Raw genomic sequence first — 15,520 nt, 5'->3', positions numbered from 1 at the left:
AGCAAGCGCGAATCAATTTTCTATATCGCTTATGCTCGCACATTCTCACTTTTGGCCAATTTAGACGGGAGCAAAGATTTGAACTTTGAACCTCAAAGCTGTGACGCAGATGTGCTAACAACTCCAATTACGCCACACTGACAACCGGTTAAAGGCATCCTGGTACATTGGAGGCGAGTAGGAGGAGTAGAACCATCCGGTAGGTGTGACATCATCCACTAAAGCCCCAAAAAGACATTGAGGCGGTGGGCGGGGGAAACCCACTACTTAACAACCGCGTTTAACCCCGCTTTCACTCAACCGGTCCCCTTAACAAAACATCCCGCCCCGGCCGTTTCTCCCCCCCCCCCTCCTCCCTGCAGCTCCGGAAACCTCTGCGCTCTGTTAGCTTCCTGTTTGTCTGGCGGAAGACCTCAAGAAGAAGGGCTCAAGATGGAGGGACAGTGGCTGAGAGGCTGGCGGAAAGAAAGCGAGACACTCCCGACTTGGGATTGATTTACTTCATTAACCGAGATTACAAGTTTAACTTACAAACCAGAGGTCAAAATTTCTCATTAACAAGGGGGGGGGGGGCGCCGAGGACCTCGGGGGGGGGGGGGCTGGGAGACCACTCTTATTACTGACTACACATTTCAATCTGTCTTTGATGTTCCATGTCTGCCTTTCTAGCCTCCCCATACCAGCCGCCCCTCCCACTTTTGGCAGTGAGGTTGATTTTAATTGTAGCTATAGAACAGAGCGTGCTTTTTTGCCTGTAGGCCAGCCTCCACATCTGTAGTGAGTGCAGCTTTAGTGATATTGGGTGCAGTCCATAGCTCGGGGCTCATTTTAATGGTTCTGCCCCAACCCCCCCTCCTTCTACTCCACTCCCCCCTCTTTTCTTCATTGGAGACTCAGATTGTTTTCCACGTGATTCCTGTTAATTTAGCTGGAGGAAAGGGCATCAGTTTTCCTTGTGCTCCCAACCCCGCCACCCTTCTCACACTATTGCCTCGCTCTTTCTGATCTTTCGGCCTCAAAGGGAGAAGGTAAAACGTAAGATATTCGATAGGGCGCCCCGGAATTGCTTTTTGAGCGTCAACAAACAAACGGGAGGCTAAATGAGTCTTAAGTGTGTCAAGGATGCCGTCGATGCTCGTAGCAAACGACGGCAAAGCTGAGTTGTTGGGAGTGGAGGGAACGTTTTTCTCTCATGGTGCGAGTAAACAGTTATCACATGAATAATAAACTGTTATCGCAAATAAAAATGAATGAATCAAATGAGTCAATTATGACACAAACGAGGTTCCCGTATCTCTCAATTTTAGTCGCACGGTTAATTTCGATACAGATTCTACTGATACGGGAAGACGATAAAGTAAAAAAACAAAAACAAAAACACAAGCATGAAGGGCAGATGCGAAGTGAAGATTCTAACCCAGAATCTCTCCCTGCAAGGCAGACGCATCAACCACATGGACAGAACCACACCGCCGCCCCAGTTTCGGACTTTTTGAAGACACTCTGTCGCAGTGTTCACAAAAGGTTCGGTTCTTCCCCGTCGACCCTCGGCTGCCCCTTTGTCGCTCGGCTCCATCCCTCCCTTCTTCCTCAAGGTGCTTTACCCTCGACTTTTTATGCCCGACTTCAAAAGCGCTGATTAGGGGTGGGGGGGTTGAGGCTGCAGGATGGTTGAGCGGGAGGGGGACTACTGAGCGACCCCCAACTGAGATCCACCGCTGGGTCCCGGCAGCTAATCTTCCCTGCGGAGTCCTGTAAGGCACCCCCCCCTTTGTTCCGTCCCCGTTTGCAGTCTTGACTGGGCTTTGGTAGCTCTTGGCGGTCAGCAGAGGTTGCAAAAAGTACTCACACTACTAAGTAGTACAGATACTTGTGGAAAAAAAAACAAATACTGACTCAACTCCTCTATTTAGGTAAGATGTACAGAGGTGAGGAAATGAGCAAAGCGGGAGGGATGGGAAGGGGGATAGTATTGCGGGAGGCAGGATCTCAACAGCGCCATTATCCGGCTCATAATTGAAGCGCTGGCATGGCACTGAAGGGCCGCCTTTGTCTAGGATTCATGGGGAAAAGCTCAGGATGCGATGTCAGAGGGAAATAATCAGCGTGGGCCCTCCGCAACGTCGGGCCGCCCGCCCGCTTGGCCGCGGGACCACCCCCCCCCCCCCCCCACCCCTCCGGCTCATTTCTGTGGAGATGAAATCTATGACAAGCCCCTCAGTGAAGCTGAGAGCAGGCAACAGTCCAGTAACACCCACAGGCCTGCAGGCATCCTGTGACCCCCTTAGAAAAGTCACATTCACTTTGCTCTGGAGAAAGGAAAGAGAACGCCGGCGGCACTCGCAGCCCATGTGAAATGAAGAAATGTGAGGAGGTGAACTCCAAGTGAAAATAAGTTAAGATTCCCCCCCCACACCCCTCCCACCACCACCTCTTCCTTCTTTGCAAACACTCAAGAGGACTGTGCTTATGCCTCTCTAATTAAACATGAACAGGAAATGTAACGCATACAAAAAAAAAAGAACAATGTACATTCATGTTTATGCTGTATAGCTGCATTTAGGAGAGCAGCTTTCTTTTTTTGTTTTGTTTTTGGATTGCAGCAGAAGGTCGCGGGCTAATACCCATCAGGCTAAAACATTGTGAAAGAGCTCGGCAGTGCGCTCAAGGAGCAGAAGTAATGCTTTTATTTTATTATTTATGCCTTTTTACCGGCCACATTTACTACAGCCCGGCACGCCGAGACAACGCGGTGCGGGCTCGATACGAGTGGGTTATTTAAATGACCGATTTTGCATTCAAAACTCGGCCTCGTTTGAGATGAATCAGACGTACGGGCAGAATATGTGGAATTTCAAATGTTCCCACGGAGCGCCCGAAGGGAAAATGCGATTTTTTTTTTTTCCGTTTTGCGGAGCGGCGGCAGCCACGCATGACTTCACGTATGACCCGGAATATGACACTCATGTCTGCGCTTTGTTTACCACCTAGCATGAAAACATCCCATTAAGGGGACGACAGCGAACCATTCGTGAATGGACAAACGCACAATCGCACACTTACCGTTCGAGTGAAATGGAGACAAATAATATAGAATTCAAGGTATGCTACTGTCAAGTGCCTTCACAAAACATTTCATATTTAAAATTGAACTTAAATCTGAATATAAAAAAAGATTCCTATAATTGATTTGATATTGACATTGATTACGCTACGTGGCAGAATCTTGCAGAGCATAGATATCAAACTCAAGGCCCGGGGGCCACATACGGTCCGTCACATCATTTTATGTGGCCCACAAATACAAATTGTGGATCAACTTCATGTGTGAATAATAAAATTGCAAATTGTCTTCACTTTTAAAAACTACAGACATTGCTAGCAATTTCGATTACCATTCGTCTTTTTCAAATATGTGAACGTTTTTTCAAAGCTAGCTATTCATCAGTTTGTTGTGTCGTTTATACTGTAGATAATAAGGCATTGAGTTTTACAAAGAGCAAATCAATTCTCTGGGAAAGTTTTCACTTTTATAAATTCCCGCAATTTCGCAATCTTACCCAGAGACATGTCGTGCGGTTCTAAATGTGTTTCATTCTTCCGCATTTTAGTTCTACGACAGCATCGCCGGCATGTTCGCACCATCCCTCCAAATTGCTTTAACATCATCCCTTTACATCTCACAGGCCTTAAGGGCGTAATAAGCTTGGAGAGTGCGGATTGCAATGATATACTGGAACGTGTTCGTTTCATGTTCCGATCCCCAATTCATTTTGCTCTTTCCAAAGGAAGTGACGAGTTGACATTTACTTTTTCATTTAGGGTTTAACCCGGTTCTGTTCTTACCTCAGTCCCTGATGGGGTGGCCCCCGGCGAGTCCACTTTGCGTTTTTTGCGGGGTCCGATAGCCGCCAGTGCCGTGAGGTTAGCATCCCGCTGCCTCATCTGGGCTAGTTCCTGTTGCTGCATCTAAAAAAAAAATTCAAAAAAAAGAAAACATTATTTCATATACTGTATGTAAAATGTTATCTGTAGAAATCACAGAATATGATGACATTTAATTTTCATAGACTTCAGGTATTAGCATGTTGGGGGGGGGGGCTGAATTTTCCCGAAACATATTGGATGGCAAGGAAATGGTGGCTTGCTGTCAGCCATTAACAGAACTGCCATCGGAAACTGGGGACGGATTTCTGCGCATGTGCAGTCACATGATGCATTTAGGGGAGGTTTAAGGGGGGGGGGGGGGGGATTGGTGCGAGGAGGGGGGGGCACTGCCCAAAGTAATGTCACGTCTAGCCGCAGGCCTGAGGGGGAGCCCAGCGTGGCTACAAGCCGCCCTTTCTATTGGTTGGATGTGTGACGGCCCGGGGCGGTGGCACAGGGGGTGCGGCAGGCAGGCACACACACACACACACACACACACACACACACACACACACACACACATGCGTGCTTCTTGTATCTAAGTTGGCCACAGCACTTGGGGGATGCATACCCACCAGCCTGCCTGTGTGCCTGCCCGCCGGGTCTGAAGCGAACAGGGACAATCAATGCGGGCTTTCATGTCTCCCATGTTCTTTTATGTTATCTCCCAGCATGTGTTTGGCCGGGCACCGCTATTTGTACACGTCGTCTGATCAGATCGAGAGGAAGGCGGTAGGCGTGGAGGGGGGTGAATTTACTTTCAGATGCTGGAGTCCGTGGAAAAGGTTGCTTTTTTTTTTTTTTTGGGTGGAAAGTAGGATCTAAAATGTGCATGCAGTTGCCTGTGATATTTCTCTCTTAGAAGCCCGCCGGCGAGGCCTGGCCTTTAGGGTTGTTGCCACTTCACATTTAGCACGGCGGAACTGTTGAGAAATTCAAAGGCACTGACAACACAACGTCAGGGCGGAATAATGGCAGCGATGAAGACCAGCAGAAAATCGCCCCCCCCCCCTCTCCCAAAAAAAAAGGCTTTTACAAGTTTAAGTGTAAAAAATAAATATACTGGAGACAAAAAATATTTGGGGAAGCACAGTGATCAATGTGATTGGCTATATGTGATAGTTTTTTCCAGCAAAACCAGACAATACACGTTTCATGTAAATGTGAGCTCATGGGTAGTGAACTAGAGGAGAAACAGGCTACGATTATCAAGACAAAAAAAAATAAAAAATACATTAGCATGCCTTGTCTGGAAAGAGTGGAACAGCCTACGGGCTCAAAACAAACTATTTTGCCAAAAATCCACCAACAAAAGGTCAAAAATTGGCCAAGGCTGTTGCGTGGATTTAACCAATGGCAGTGGACTGTGGGGTCATTTTAAAGTGTGTAGAAACTTTCTTCTGGATGGATGGACGGACAAATGGACAGACGGATGGACGGCACCTCCAATAAAGGAAGAGTCTGCTCTTGTTTATCATCTTTGATGTGAATTTCAGGATGTGGACAAACACAAAAGTAGAAGAAAAAAAAATCAGTTTTTCCCCAACAAGTTTAAAATTACTGATGCATTTAATCTAAATACATTTTCCAACACCAAAAAGACAAAACAAATGAAACGAAGAATCGGTGATAATCAACCATATTAGCTTCTGCCCCAAACAACAAGCAAATCTCCGTAGGCCTGACCTTAAAGTATCCCGCTGCAATATGGGCAAGAGAGCAGACTAGACAAAGCGAGAAAGAGAGAGAGAGAGGGGGGGGGGGGGGCTATCTTACTGATGGCACCAGGATGCCGGCACCCCGGCCTGGCAGTTGGCACCAGGCATGTGCTCCTAGCGCCCACAGCAACTGCCTGCGTTTTTAGATTTATGAGCGTACGATAGATGAAGACCTCCATTTTGCCATCTGCACCCCCCCCCCCCCCCATCTCATCTAAGCTTCCAGTCACTGACGACGCCGGGGAGACGTATTTCTGATTCCAATCTGGTGCCGCCGTGTCCCCGTCCACAGTAGCCATGGTTGGAAACTGACAATAATAGAATTTCACTGTAAGGGCTACGTCAAGAACGTTGGTCCGCTGTGGTTGGATTTGGTGGCGAGTGAACACAGCTTAAGTTAAAGGACACCAGTAACGAGTCATTTGCCAAAAAAAAAGCGGCCACTTGAATCGGAAAAGTCAGATTCGCTGTCGGGAGTAATAACGGGTAGCGATCCCGAGAGGGATGCTACATCACTTCAGTACACGGATTCTGAAAAATGGATTTGGCGACTTGTGTCGTACATGGTTTTAAAACTCTTGATGAGGGATTTCCATCTCTCGTTTTTGTTTTGTGTGTGTGTGTGTGTGTGTGTGTGTGTGTGTGTGTGTGTGTGTGTGTGTGTGCGTGCGTGCGTGCGTGCGTGCGTGTGTGCGTGATGGCAAAATTGTTTTAAATAGCAGCGATTCCAGTCGTGCCCTTTTGAAGCGTGGCGACACTGACTCGCAAAGCCAAATTATTAACAAAAAGGTCAGCATGTGTAAAAAGAGTTTTACAATCAATGTAGCTTGAAAAGAGCTTGGAGTAAAACGCCTTTGCATTCGCCTGATCCTCTGATGGACTCGAGAATGTGTTGGTTATTGACTGTCAACTAAAACAGAATATTCCCCGATTCATCGATGGAATCATTGATAGGATAAGTCGATTTCCAAAAAAAGATTGGTTTGTGACAGCCGTCATTTAAACAACTAAAATCAACAAAATGGAAGCAAAACGTGCTTAAAATACACAAAGACGTGAGACGGCCAACCTTTGACTGATTTTAACAAAGCCTTTCCACTCCCCTCTCCTTCCATCTATGCCTCCCTTCCTCCCCCCCCAACGCCCGAGGGGAGGCTCTGGGCCTCCCAGACGCTTACAGACAGATGTCCTTGGCGGAGTACAACATGCTCGGCTTGACGTCACAAGCGGCTGCGGGGTTGCGAACGAAAGCTAAATGGAATCGCCGGCTGAAGACGCTGCCATTAAAGGTTGACCGGACCCTCGGCCACCTCCCCCAGTTTTTCTCAGTGGGTAGGAGTGCGTTTTAAGTCACCTTTGCACTTTGTCTACTTTTCTGTCCTTCTTCTTGTTTCCCATACAAGTAACACCTCCAATAAGAATATGAAGCGCCCGGGAGGACATTGCTGGGATGGAATCAGCTCTAAAGTTCATAGGTATAAAAAAATTAAAAAAAAGATTGAGCAGGGTTTATTTACGAGTTATACAACATAGTGTGGATCTGCTGTCATTACTAATTATTATTATTATTAATAATAATAAATCATATCAAATACAAGCAATAGGTTGTTACTTTTGTTTTATTATTTCTATTTGTGTCTCGAAAAATATGCTATATAAATGCACTTTTATATTATTCTTGTCGTTATGTAATATTGGTGCTTTGTTATCGTACTACCTAATCTGTGTTCTTTAAAAATAATATAAGGATGGATGAACAGTTGTTAAGACGGACATTAGAGCTCTTCCTGATTTTGATAGGGAGCAAAGAATCGGTCTCTGAATCAGCTCAATTATCGGAGCACCTGACCTGCCACAGCACAGGATCATCCTTAGAGCCGTCCGAATCTGATTCAAAATCGGCTCGATTCGGCACATGTGCGCCCCAGCAAGGATTGTTTTTACCAACATTTGCATGACCTGCACAGGCACCAAAGGGGGGGTGGGGGCTGTTCAGCCCCATTCCAAGATCATTAAAATTATCGCTGATGTAAGGAAAATTTCCCACTTTAAATGTCCTTCCGTGTCATCTCTTCGCTTCGTCGTCAAGCAGTCAGCCTTTTTTTTTTCTTCTTCTTCCTCAAATTCAATGCTCGACGCCCCTCTCTCCCCCTCGCACTCTTGCTCTCTCTCCTTCTATTGATCACATCTAATTTGCATCCAGGAAAGATGAAAACTCGCACATTCGCGCTCGTGGAGAGCGGACGGAGCCAATGATTTATTCATTTTGAAATCAAGAAAGAGAAGGAGGTAGATGAGAAATAAGGGATGGGAGCGGGGGGGGGGTGGGGGTCTTCATAGGGGCGGGCGACTAAGCAGCCTCTGAGCTTCTCTCTCTCTCTCTTTCTCAATGTGGCCCCCCCCGGGTGGGCACGTGGTGTACGAGCGCTCCTAATTAACAAGGTGAATCATGTTGCCGTTCTCTAATTAGCCCAACATGACAATCTAATGGAAACACGCCGGCACGATGCCGGCGCGCTCTTGTCCTTCCTTTTCCCTCGTACGGACGCCCGCAGTGACGACACCTTGGGATTCAACCACAAAGCAAAGATGGGACAAGAGTTGGTGTGGGGTCAGAATTCCTCTGGGAGGGGAGAGGGGGGGGTTTGCAAGGTGAGTGAGTCCCCTTTTCTTAATTGAAACGCATCCCCGGCACCTCGCCACCAGCGTCGCTTGGGCGCGGCCAATTCCCCGGTCGCCCGCGCTTCCCAAGGAGCGCCGCAAAGACAAAAGTGAAGCTCACAGGCGAGGAGACGTGTCGCGTTCTCCCTCTGAGGCAAGAAAAAAAGAGAGCAAATCTCCTTGTTTTCTTTCTCATTACGCCACTTTTGGAAGAGAGGAAAACACATACAGCGACACCAAAGGTACTGTTTTAAAAGAAGCCAGAAGATGTGTTGTTGTTGTTTGTTTTTTTTGGGCTTTACAACATGACTTGAGGTAAAGAAGAAGGGGGGAAAAAATCAAGTTCAAGAACATAAGATGACAACAAAGCAAGAAAAATAAAGAAGCTGTGGTCCTCAGGAGCGCTGCGATGAAGATTCAATGACTTGACAAAGTGTCCCACACAACTTGGGTTTTACAAAGCATTTAGGGCAACTGCGAAGGTTTTTTGTTTTTAAAGGGAGAAGAAAATCCTAACCTACATGGCACTGTGAGAAAGAAAATACTCCCCCCCCCATAAACGTAATAACCCTTCATCAGGATTTTCTGCTAAAGAGCAGAATTCATGATTCCATCAATAACAGCAGGTTTAATCAAGGTCCTGAAGGAGCAAAGCAACCCCAGTCCATAACATGACCACCACCGATCTTGGTGTGATTTTCTTTTGCCAAAATTCTCTCATACATTTATTTAGATGGACACAAACCTAAAAAATTCAACGAATATTTTGTCAGTCCATCAAATATTCTCCCAAACGTTTTGGGAACCACTCGAAAGTACGACAAGTCTTTGGTTGAGTCGAGAACGCGGAGCCCAAGACTATAGAATCTGTGAAGCGGGATATGCAAAACAACAGGAATTCTCTTTGAAAGTCAGTGGAGAGAGTGAGGAGGAGGAGAGCAGCCTGCGTTTGGGCCTTCCCGCCTCAGGCGTCGCCTCGCAGGAGCGAACGCGCCTCGCAGTTTTCTGCCGGGCCAGAGGAGGTGAACCTCTGAACTTGCGCGTATAAGCGGCTTAATAAAAAGAACGACAAAACATCACGCGCCGACGTGTTGTCCTTTGACACAACGAAGCCTCGTTCCTCTTGAGGAGCGTGGCCAATTGCCCGACGGGGGCCGCCGGCGTGGGTGGGATCGGGTCCTGGATCGAGCTGACCTCGTCACTTGCGGAGGATGCTGAGCCAAATAAGGAACAGGGGAAAAAGAAAAATCTCGCCTCTTCATTACATACGCAACAAGGTTAAATATGTTAAACCCTTGGCAAATGTCACGGTAATAATTGTGCCAATTTGCAGACTAACATATAAACAGCGGGGTCGATTTAAAATGAGAGGTCTAAAAGTTGAGCCGGGCTAGAATTAACTCGGCCGGTGGAGGTTCAAGGCATTTTAAGCCTCGCTGCTGATTCAAAACGGACAAAAGGAATCGCCGGGCAGCCTCGGGGAAGATAACACTTGAGGAGAATTATTCCGACAAAGGCCTGAGAGAGAGAGAGAGAGAGAGAAGAGTCTCACACACAGGAATGACTGTGGGGCGAAAAAGAATGGAGATGGACTCTCCGTGCACTGAACCACCAGTGATGAACACCTTGCTCACAACATCTTGTTACCTTCAACCTTTTGTACAAGACCGCCTATTGCGAGAACGGCAGAAACCCAAAAAATATGGATCGTAATTCTGTGAAGGAGCTTACGAGCCACTTCTTGGGTCCAGGGACCTCTTAGAGCATAGGTGTCCAACTCGAGGCCCGGGGGCCAGATACGGCCCATGACATCATTTTATGTGGCCCGCAAATATGTTCAATCATAAAATGGCAAATTGTCTTCATTTTTTGAAAAATAGAGATGTTTCTAGCAATTTTTATTTTTAATCACAATTCATCTTTTTGAAGAATTCTAGTTATTCATCAGTTTGTTGTGTAGCCTATAACGAGACGTTCATACATTTATTTGGATTGAGTCATAATGGCTCTCTAAAACGAAATTACGACGACGATGCGGCCCGAGACAAAAATTTGTTTTGACACCCCTACTGTTTTTCAGCTTTGCATTATTTTTATTCTTTCTCTCTCTCTCTCTCTCTCTCGCCTCGACTTTCTTTCCCCCCCCCCCTCTGATTTCCTCTGTCCACTGGCAGCCTGCAGACGCGGCGATGATGAATCTCTGGTTGCGACGTGTCTCGTGCCGCCGACACGATGATGTATCTCTACTGGCCTTCGCACCCTCCACCCCTTCCCCATTTTCTCTGGCCAAAACGCACAGACACGGTGACAACAAACAGGAAGCGAGCTCCGCGATTTGACCATTGATTTTCACCGCCGGGCATTTTGGAAATAGCCCATGACCTTTCGGCCAAACGGTGGAGGAAGAAGAGGCGCTAGACCGACCCGCTCTAGCACGCTTGTCGGTGACACGTTTAAATACCAACGCAATTGTTTTTGATGTCAAATATACGAGTGGTTTTCGATGATTTTAATCATTATTTTTACCGACCGAGCTCGCAGTTTGAGAACGGCCGCTAAACGATACCGTTGCATTGTCCTTACGTCATGGTCACACGGTACGCTAATCACTCTTATGACAGCTTGACGCTGAAGCGTCTCTGTTCATCATTGTCACAATACGGCAACATTTCAGAGGAGCGCGGGGCGGCGCCTCGCTCGCTCAAAGCGCCTTTGCTGAATTTTTCATGTTCCCGCCTCGTATCAAAGAGGCCTGGAGCACTTGGATGGAAGGAAGGGTGGATGGAAATATTACCGCAATCTTGGATTCTGATGGGGCCCACTTTAATAGGTACACCTGCACAGCTTCTGAATTGAATCTCATTAAAAGATGTCATAATTGTGACATTGTTCACAATTGAAAAGTGGCTACTATTTTTTTTTTTTTTTAAAGATCAATACTAAACACTTTCAACTATTTTTTGCCTTTCTGATCTCGTCCCATGCTAATGAGCCAATCTTCGTACTTCTGGGTCAATGCCGAGAACGGCTTTTGTTACCATGCCGACCAAAGAACGTCACGACAAGGCGAGTGGCTATAGCCCAGAGTGTCTGAAGAGAAAAGTGAGTCCAAATTAAGTCGAAAATCAAGGTACAGTTCCACTCAGCACTCCATCACCAAAGCGCCAGATTAGTGTCGCTGATCCGTGCATGTGGTACCCCCCCCCCATCTCTCGTACAAAACTTCAAAAGTCCATGATATACCACAATAATTCCAATTATGATTTTAAAAAAAATGTAAACACGAGAGAAACATGAGCAAAAATATACATGACTAAAGTTATATTTGTAAAATTTTCCGGTGGTGTTTTTTAAGTACAATACGTGGGGGGGGGGGCTTAGCGGAGTGTCCGAACCCTCGTTATCCTGATGAAATTTGCGCAGATGTGTGAGCTGCCGACAGACTCGGGCGGTGACACAAACAGCCAGCTCTGTTGCCTTGAGCTGGGCAGGTGATGGAAACGGGGAGAGGCACGAGCGCTGAGAAACGATGGCCATTAAGAGCCCCAAAAAAAAAAAACGGGAGGGGCGGGGATGGCGGGGGTTATATATGCGTACAGTTCCGAATAATAGCAGCGTGTTCGAAAACAGTGAGTAAAGCTCCGAATCCCCATAATAGCTTTATTTTGCAAATTGCATTCATGAAGGAAAGTATATCAAATGTGTTATACAGGAGGAGAAAAGCAATATGTGATTCCGTAAGCATCGTTTCGAAGAAAATTGAAACGAAAAATAAATGTCCAAACAACCTTCTTTGCCAATCACTCACCAAACTAATATTTGGTTGTGTGAGCACACAAAATCCCCAAATATGTTTCAGTTTATACAGTAAATGTTTGAGGTTATTAGCATTTTTCAGGCGCTGCGATAAAAATTGGAGCTTGTCATAAAAAGTGTTACTAAATATTACTTCAATAATGCACGAGAAGCAACGTCTCCGTTTATACAGTTGACGTTTGTTCCGAAAAATGCCGCACGGCCGCGAAAGCACATATTTTCTGTTTCTGTCAAAGAAAAACAGATTTGATCGACTTTTCTTTATTCGCTCAGTTATATAACTGCGGGCAAGCCAAACCTTCACCCACGTCTTGCTTAGACACGAAATATCAACTTTTTACGAAACTAAATCTCCAAGCAAGTTTCAATTTACGTGTTATATATTTGAGTGCAGCAAAAAATAAAAGATAAATGCAACACCGATATATTTCCAAAAAAAGGAGCTTGCTATAATGTCTAATGTCAGTGTATGTGTGTGTGTGGCGCTAATCTGGCCACATCCACATGACGAGCGCACTGCCACTTAACAGGGAGAAGATCCACTTTGATCACACGGATCCCCCTCGGGGGTCCGAACCTGTCGCGCTGCCTATTACACGGGCTCATTTGCATATACGGACGGGGCTTATGGTTAAGGGCTGAGATCTGTACGCGAACACTCCTAACCGGCACGGGAGAAAAAAAAAAAAAAGGCAACCGGGGTGAGAAGACGACGAGTGTCGCCGTTTGCCGGCGGACACGGGGCTGGTTGCTTTTGAAGGTCACGAGTTCAACGCCAAGGAAAAATCCCCCAAATGAAAGCGTTTGGCCCTGCGACAATGGCGGGTGCCCTTGAGAAAGACACTTAGAGCTGCTGCTAAAATGAAATGCAATAGTGGCCGGCAGTCAACCTCAATGCCTGGCGTGGACAGGCTCAGAATTATATAGCGCTGGAAAAAAAATAAATAAAAAGAAATCTTCCTTGGTAGTTTGACATATTTGGACATACTATATTGTATACCTGTAAATAGAAACATTATTTTTTATCATTTTGTTACATCTTAAAATTTGTATGGCATTAGGACAGAGGTATGTAAAATTAAAAAAAATAATAATAATAACAATAATAAAATGAAAAAATAAATCTATATGTAAAAGAACTTGAAAAAAAATGAAAAGCTCATGTTATTGTAATATATTACATCAGTAGAGTCATTTTTTTCTGGGATGAGAATGATAAATTAGAAAAAACTTTGGAAAATAGCTGGGGGTCCCGATCCAAAACGGAATGGAATAAATAAATTCAGGAGTGAAGGGGAATGGGGGGGGGTGCGAGTGTCTATTGATTGATCGTCATTGATTACAGAAATTTGACCCCAAAATCATTGATAATCAATGACAATCCAAACGGTGTGAAAGGTGGTTGAGCCTGTGATGGACTGGCAAAAATGTGCCACTTTGGTTCGGAAATCTACTATGACTACAATTTGATCATAACGACATCGAAGTGCAACTTGGAAAAGTCCACACACAGAACTTTACTATATTAAAAAAAAACATGTGCTGCTTAAGTTTGATATCGCAAACAACAACAGGTGAGCGCTGTTTTTTTTTTTTCCCTTCTGCCCACATTGAATGAAAGAAGTTAGCGTGTGGCAAACAAGGACAAAAAACAAACCCGGGCTGTGACAGAACTCTTTCGTAAACACCAAGAAGAAGAAGAAGAAGAGAGGTCTACTTTGTGAGCTCCGCTGGGAATGTGTCCTATACGAGACGCAGCAGCTTCCGTTTCAGATTAAAGCGCCTTAGCGTGGCGCTTTAGCCTATTACACGCAAGAGACAATGCGGCGTTGCGCTGCTTTGTAGCCGTAAAAGTTAATGCGGGGAGTAAATCGCTGCGTCTGAAACGCTTATTCGGAGGGTAAACTTGTTTCTTTTTTTTTTTTTTGGGGAGGCCTTTTTTATGCTCGCACAAGGCTCCTGCCATGAATAAAAAAGTTTGTCTCCAAATGAACAGCATAGGGAAAAGTGGTAACATCAAGTATGTCAAAAGTTTTTCAAACAAGGGAAGGAGTCATGACAACACGTGAAACAATTATGAATATTTTCAGAAAAGCTGCAAAGATAAAGTCAGACTTTTGGCGAGAACAGGAATGAATAAAGGAATCAAGATGGATTTTTTGTTTTTTTAAATACAGCATTGTAAAGGAACGATATTGTTATTATCATTGCTGCAACATTTACTGTATCTTAGAAAATTATGTTATAAAATTATATTATTTTATAATTAAATTATAAATATAGTCATAAGTAACTTAAAACTGAAAAATGTTGGTTATAAAAATGAACTTTGATGCTATGTAACTAACTTTCACTTACAGTAATTTTACTACTGGCATAGTTTTACATAAATGTCGCTGGAGTTTTTTTTAAATAGTGTATGTTGAGATTTTATTTTATGACTTATTTTTTTTATTGGTTGGGTGTTCAAATCCGGGCTTTGGCTTCCCGGTGTGGAATTTGTACGGTCTCCTTGGAGCTGGATAGAGGAACGATATTTCTTTATTTGCCCTGAGCTTGAATTGGGTGACCCCATTTGACGTCTTTTCTACTAACATGAGGAGCAACAGTGTTAAAAGCTGATAAATATGATGGTCTGTTTGGGGGGGGCGTCAAAGGGGCGTGAATCATTTCTCCAACTTCTCTTTTCTTAAATTTGACGTTAAACGGAATTACATATGTGGCAAGCGTATGAAAAATTCATACACACGAGTCTGGCAAATGTCAAGGGTAATGATCTTACCTCCTTGGCTTTCTGTTTCAGTCGAGCTTGCTCTGGGTCCTCTTGCCTGGAGCGGCTCTGTGGAGTCAAAAGTAGGTGATGGGGTTTGGAGGAAGAGGACGGGGGGGGGGGAGTATAGGTTAACAGCTGGTTTTAAGATATCTCCCTTCCACTCATAACGATAACGCATTGCTCGCAATCTGTTGCCGCCGTAGCGAGAACAGTGCGAAAGGGAAAAATGAAGCGCTAAATGTGCTTCGTATTTTTTCGACTCCTCTAGATGAAGTTACGCCGACTTGCCGTTTCTTAAATCGGCAGTGGGCGCAGGTTAACTTGGAGAAAGCACCTATCCCCCTTTTTAGTCTACGACATCCCGACTCATCTGTTGCTGCTACAGCGAAAAAAAAAAATAATAAATAAAAGTGTGCAAAAATGGGAACAGGATCCGGAGGTGTCAAGGACATTGTGTTTGAATTGAGCAGAAGTGCAACGGAGCCCACCCCCGAGGGGGCTGTGGCCTTTAAACCCGCTCCAAATCCAGCCCTAAATAAGCCGCTGGAGGGGGACGCTAATCAAAAGAGGTTATTAAAAATTCTGCATGAGCCAGCACACACTCACACACAAAAAGGGGGCAAAG

The 15,520-nt window shown here is 45.2% G+C and overlaps 1 protein-coding gene across 3 annotated transcripts in view; it reads right to left on the bottom strand.

The window, feature by feature from the left end:
- LOC147059548 (transcription initiation factor TFIID subunit 4) overlaps positions 1-15,520 on the bottom strand; it is a 47,441-nt gene that overhangs the window by 11,836 nt on the left and 20,085 nt on the right. For all 3 annotated transcript variants that reach the window (XM_085907236.1, XM_085907237.1, XM_085907238.1), the window contains 2 exons: positions 14,905-14,961; positions 3,847-3,969 (listed from right to left, as the gene is read on the bottom strand). In XM_085907236.1, the coding sequence (XP_085763362.1) occupies positions 3,847-3,969; positions 14,905-14,961 (180 nt within the window). The remainder of the gene's footprint in view (positions 1-3,846; positions 3,970-14,904; positions 14,962-15,520) is intronic.

This window comes from Syngnathus leptorhynchus, chromosome 3, assembly GCF_054491065.1.
Source record: "Syngnathus leptorhynchus isolate UIUO chromosome 3, UIUO_Slep, whole genome shotgun sequence".
Classification (NCBI taxonomy): Eukaryota; Metazoa; Chordata; class Actinopteri; order Syngnathiformes; family Syngnathidae; genus Syngnathus; species Syngnathus leptorhynchus.
This window is presented reverse-complemented; position numbering and strand designations above follow the sequence as displayed.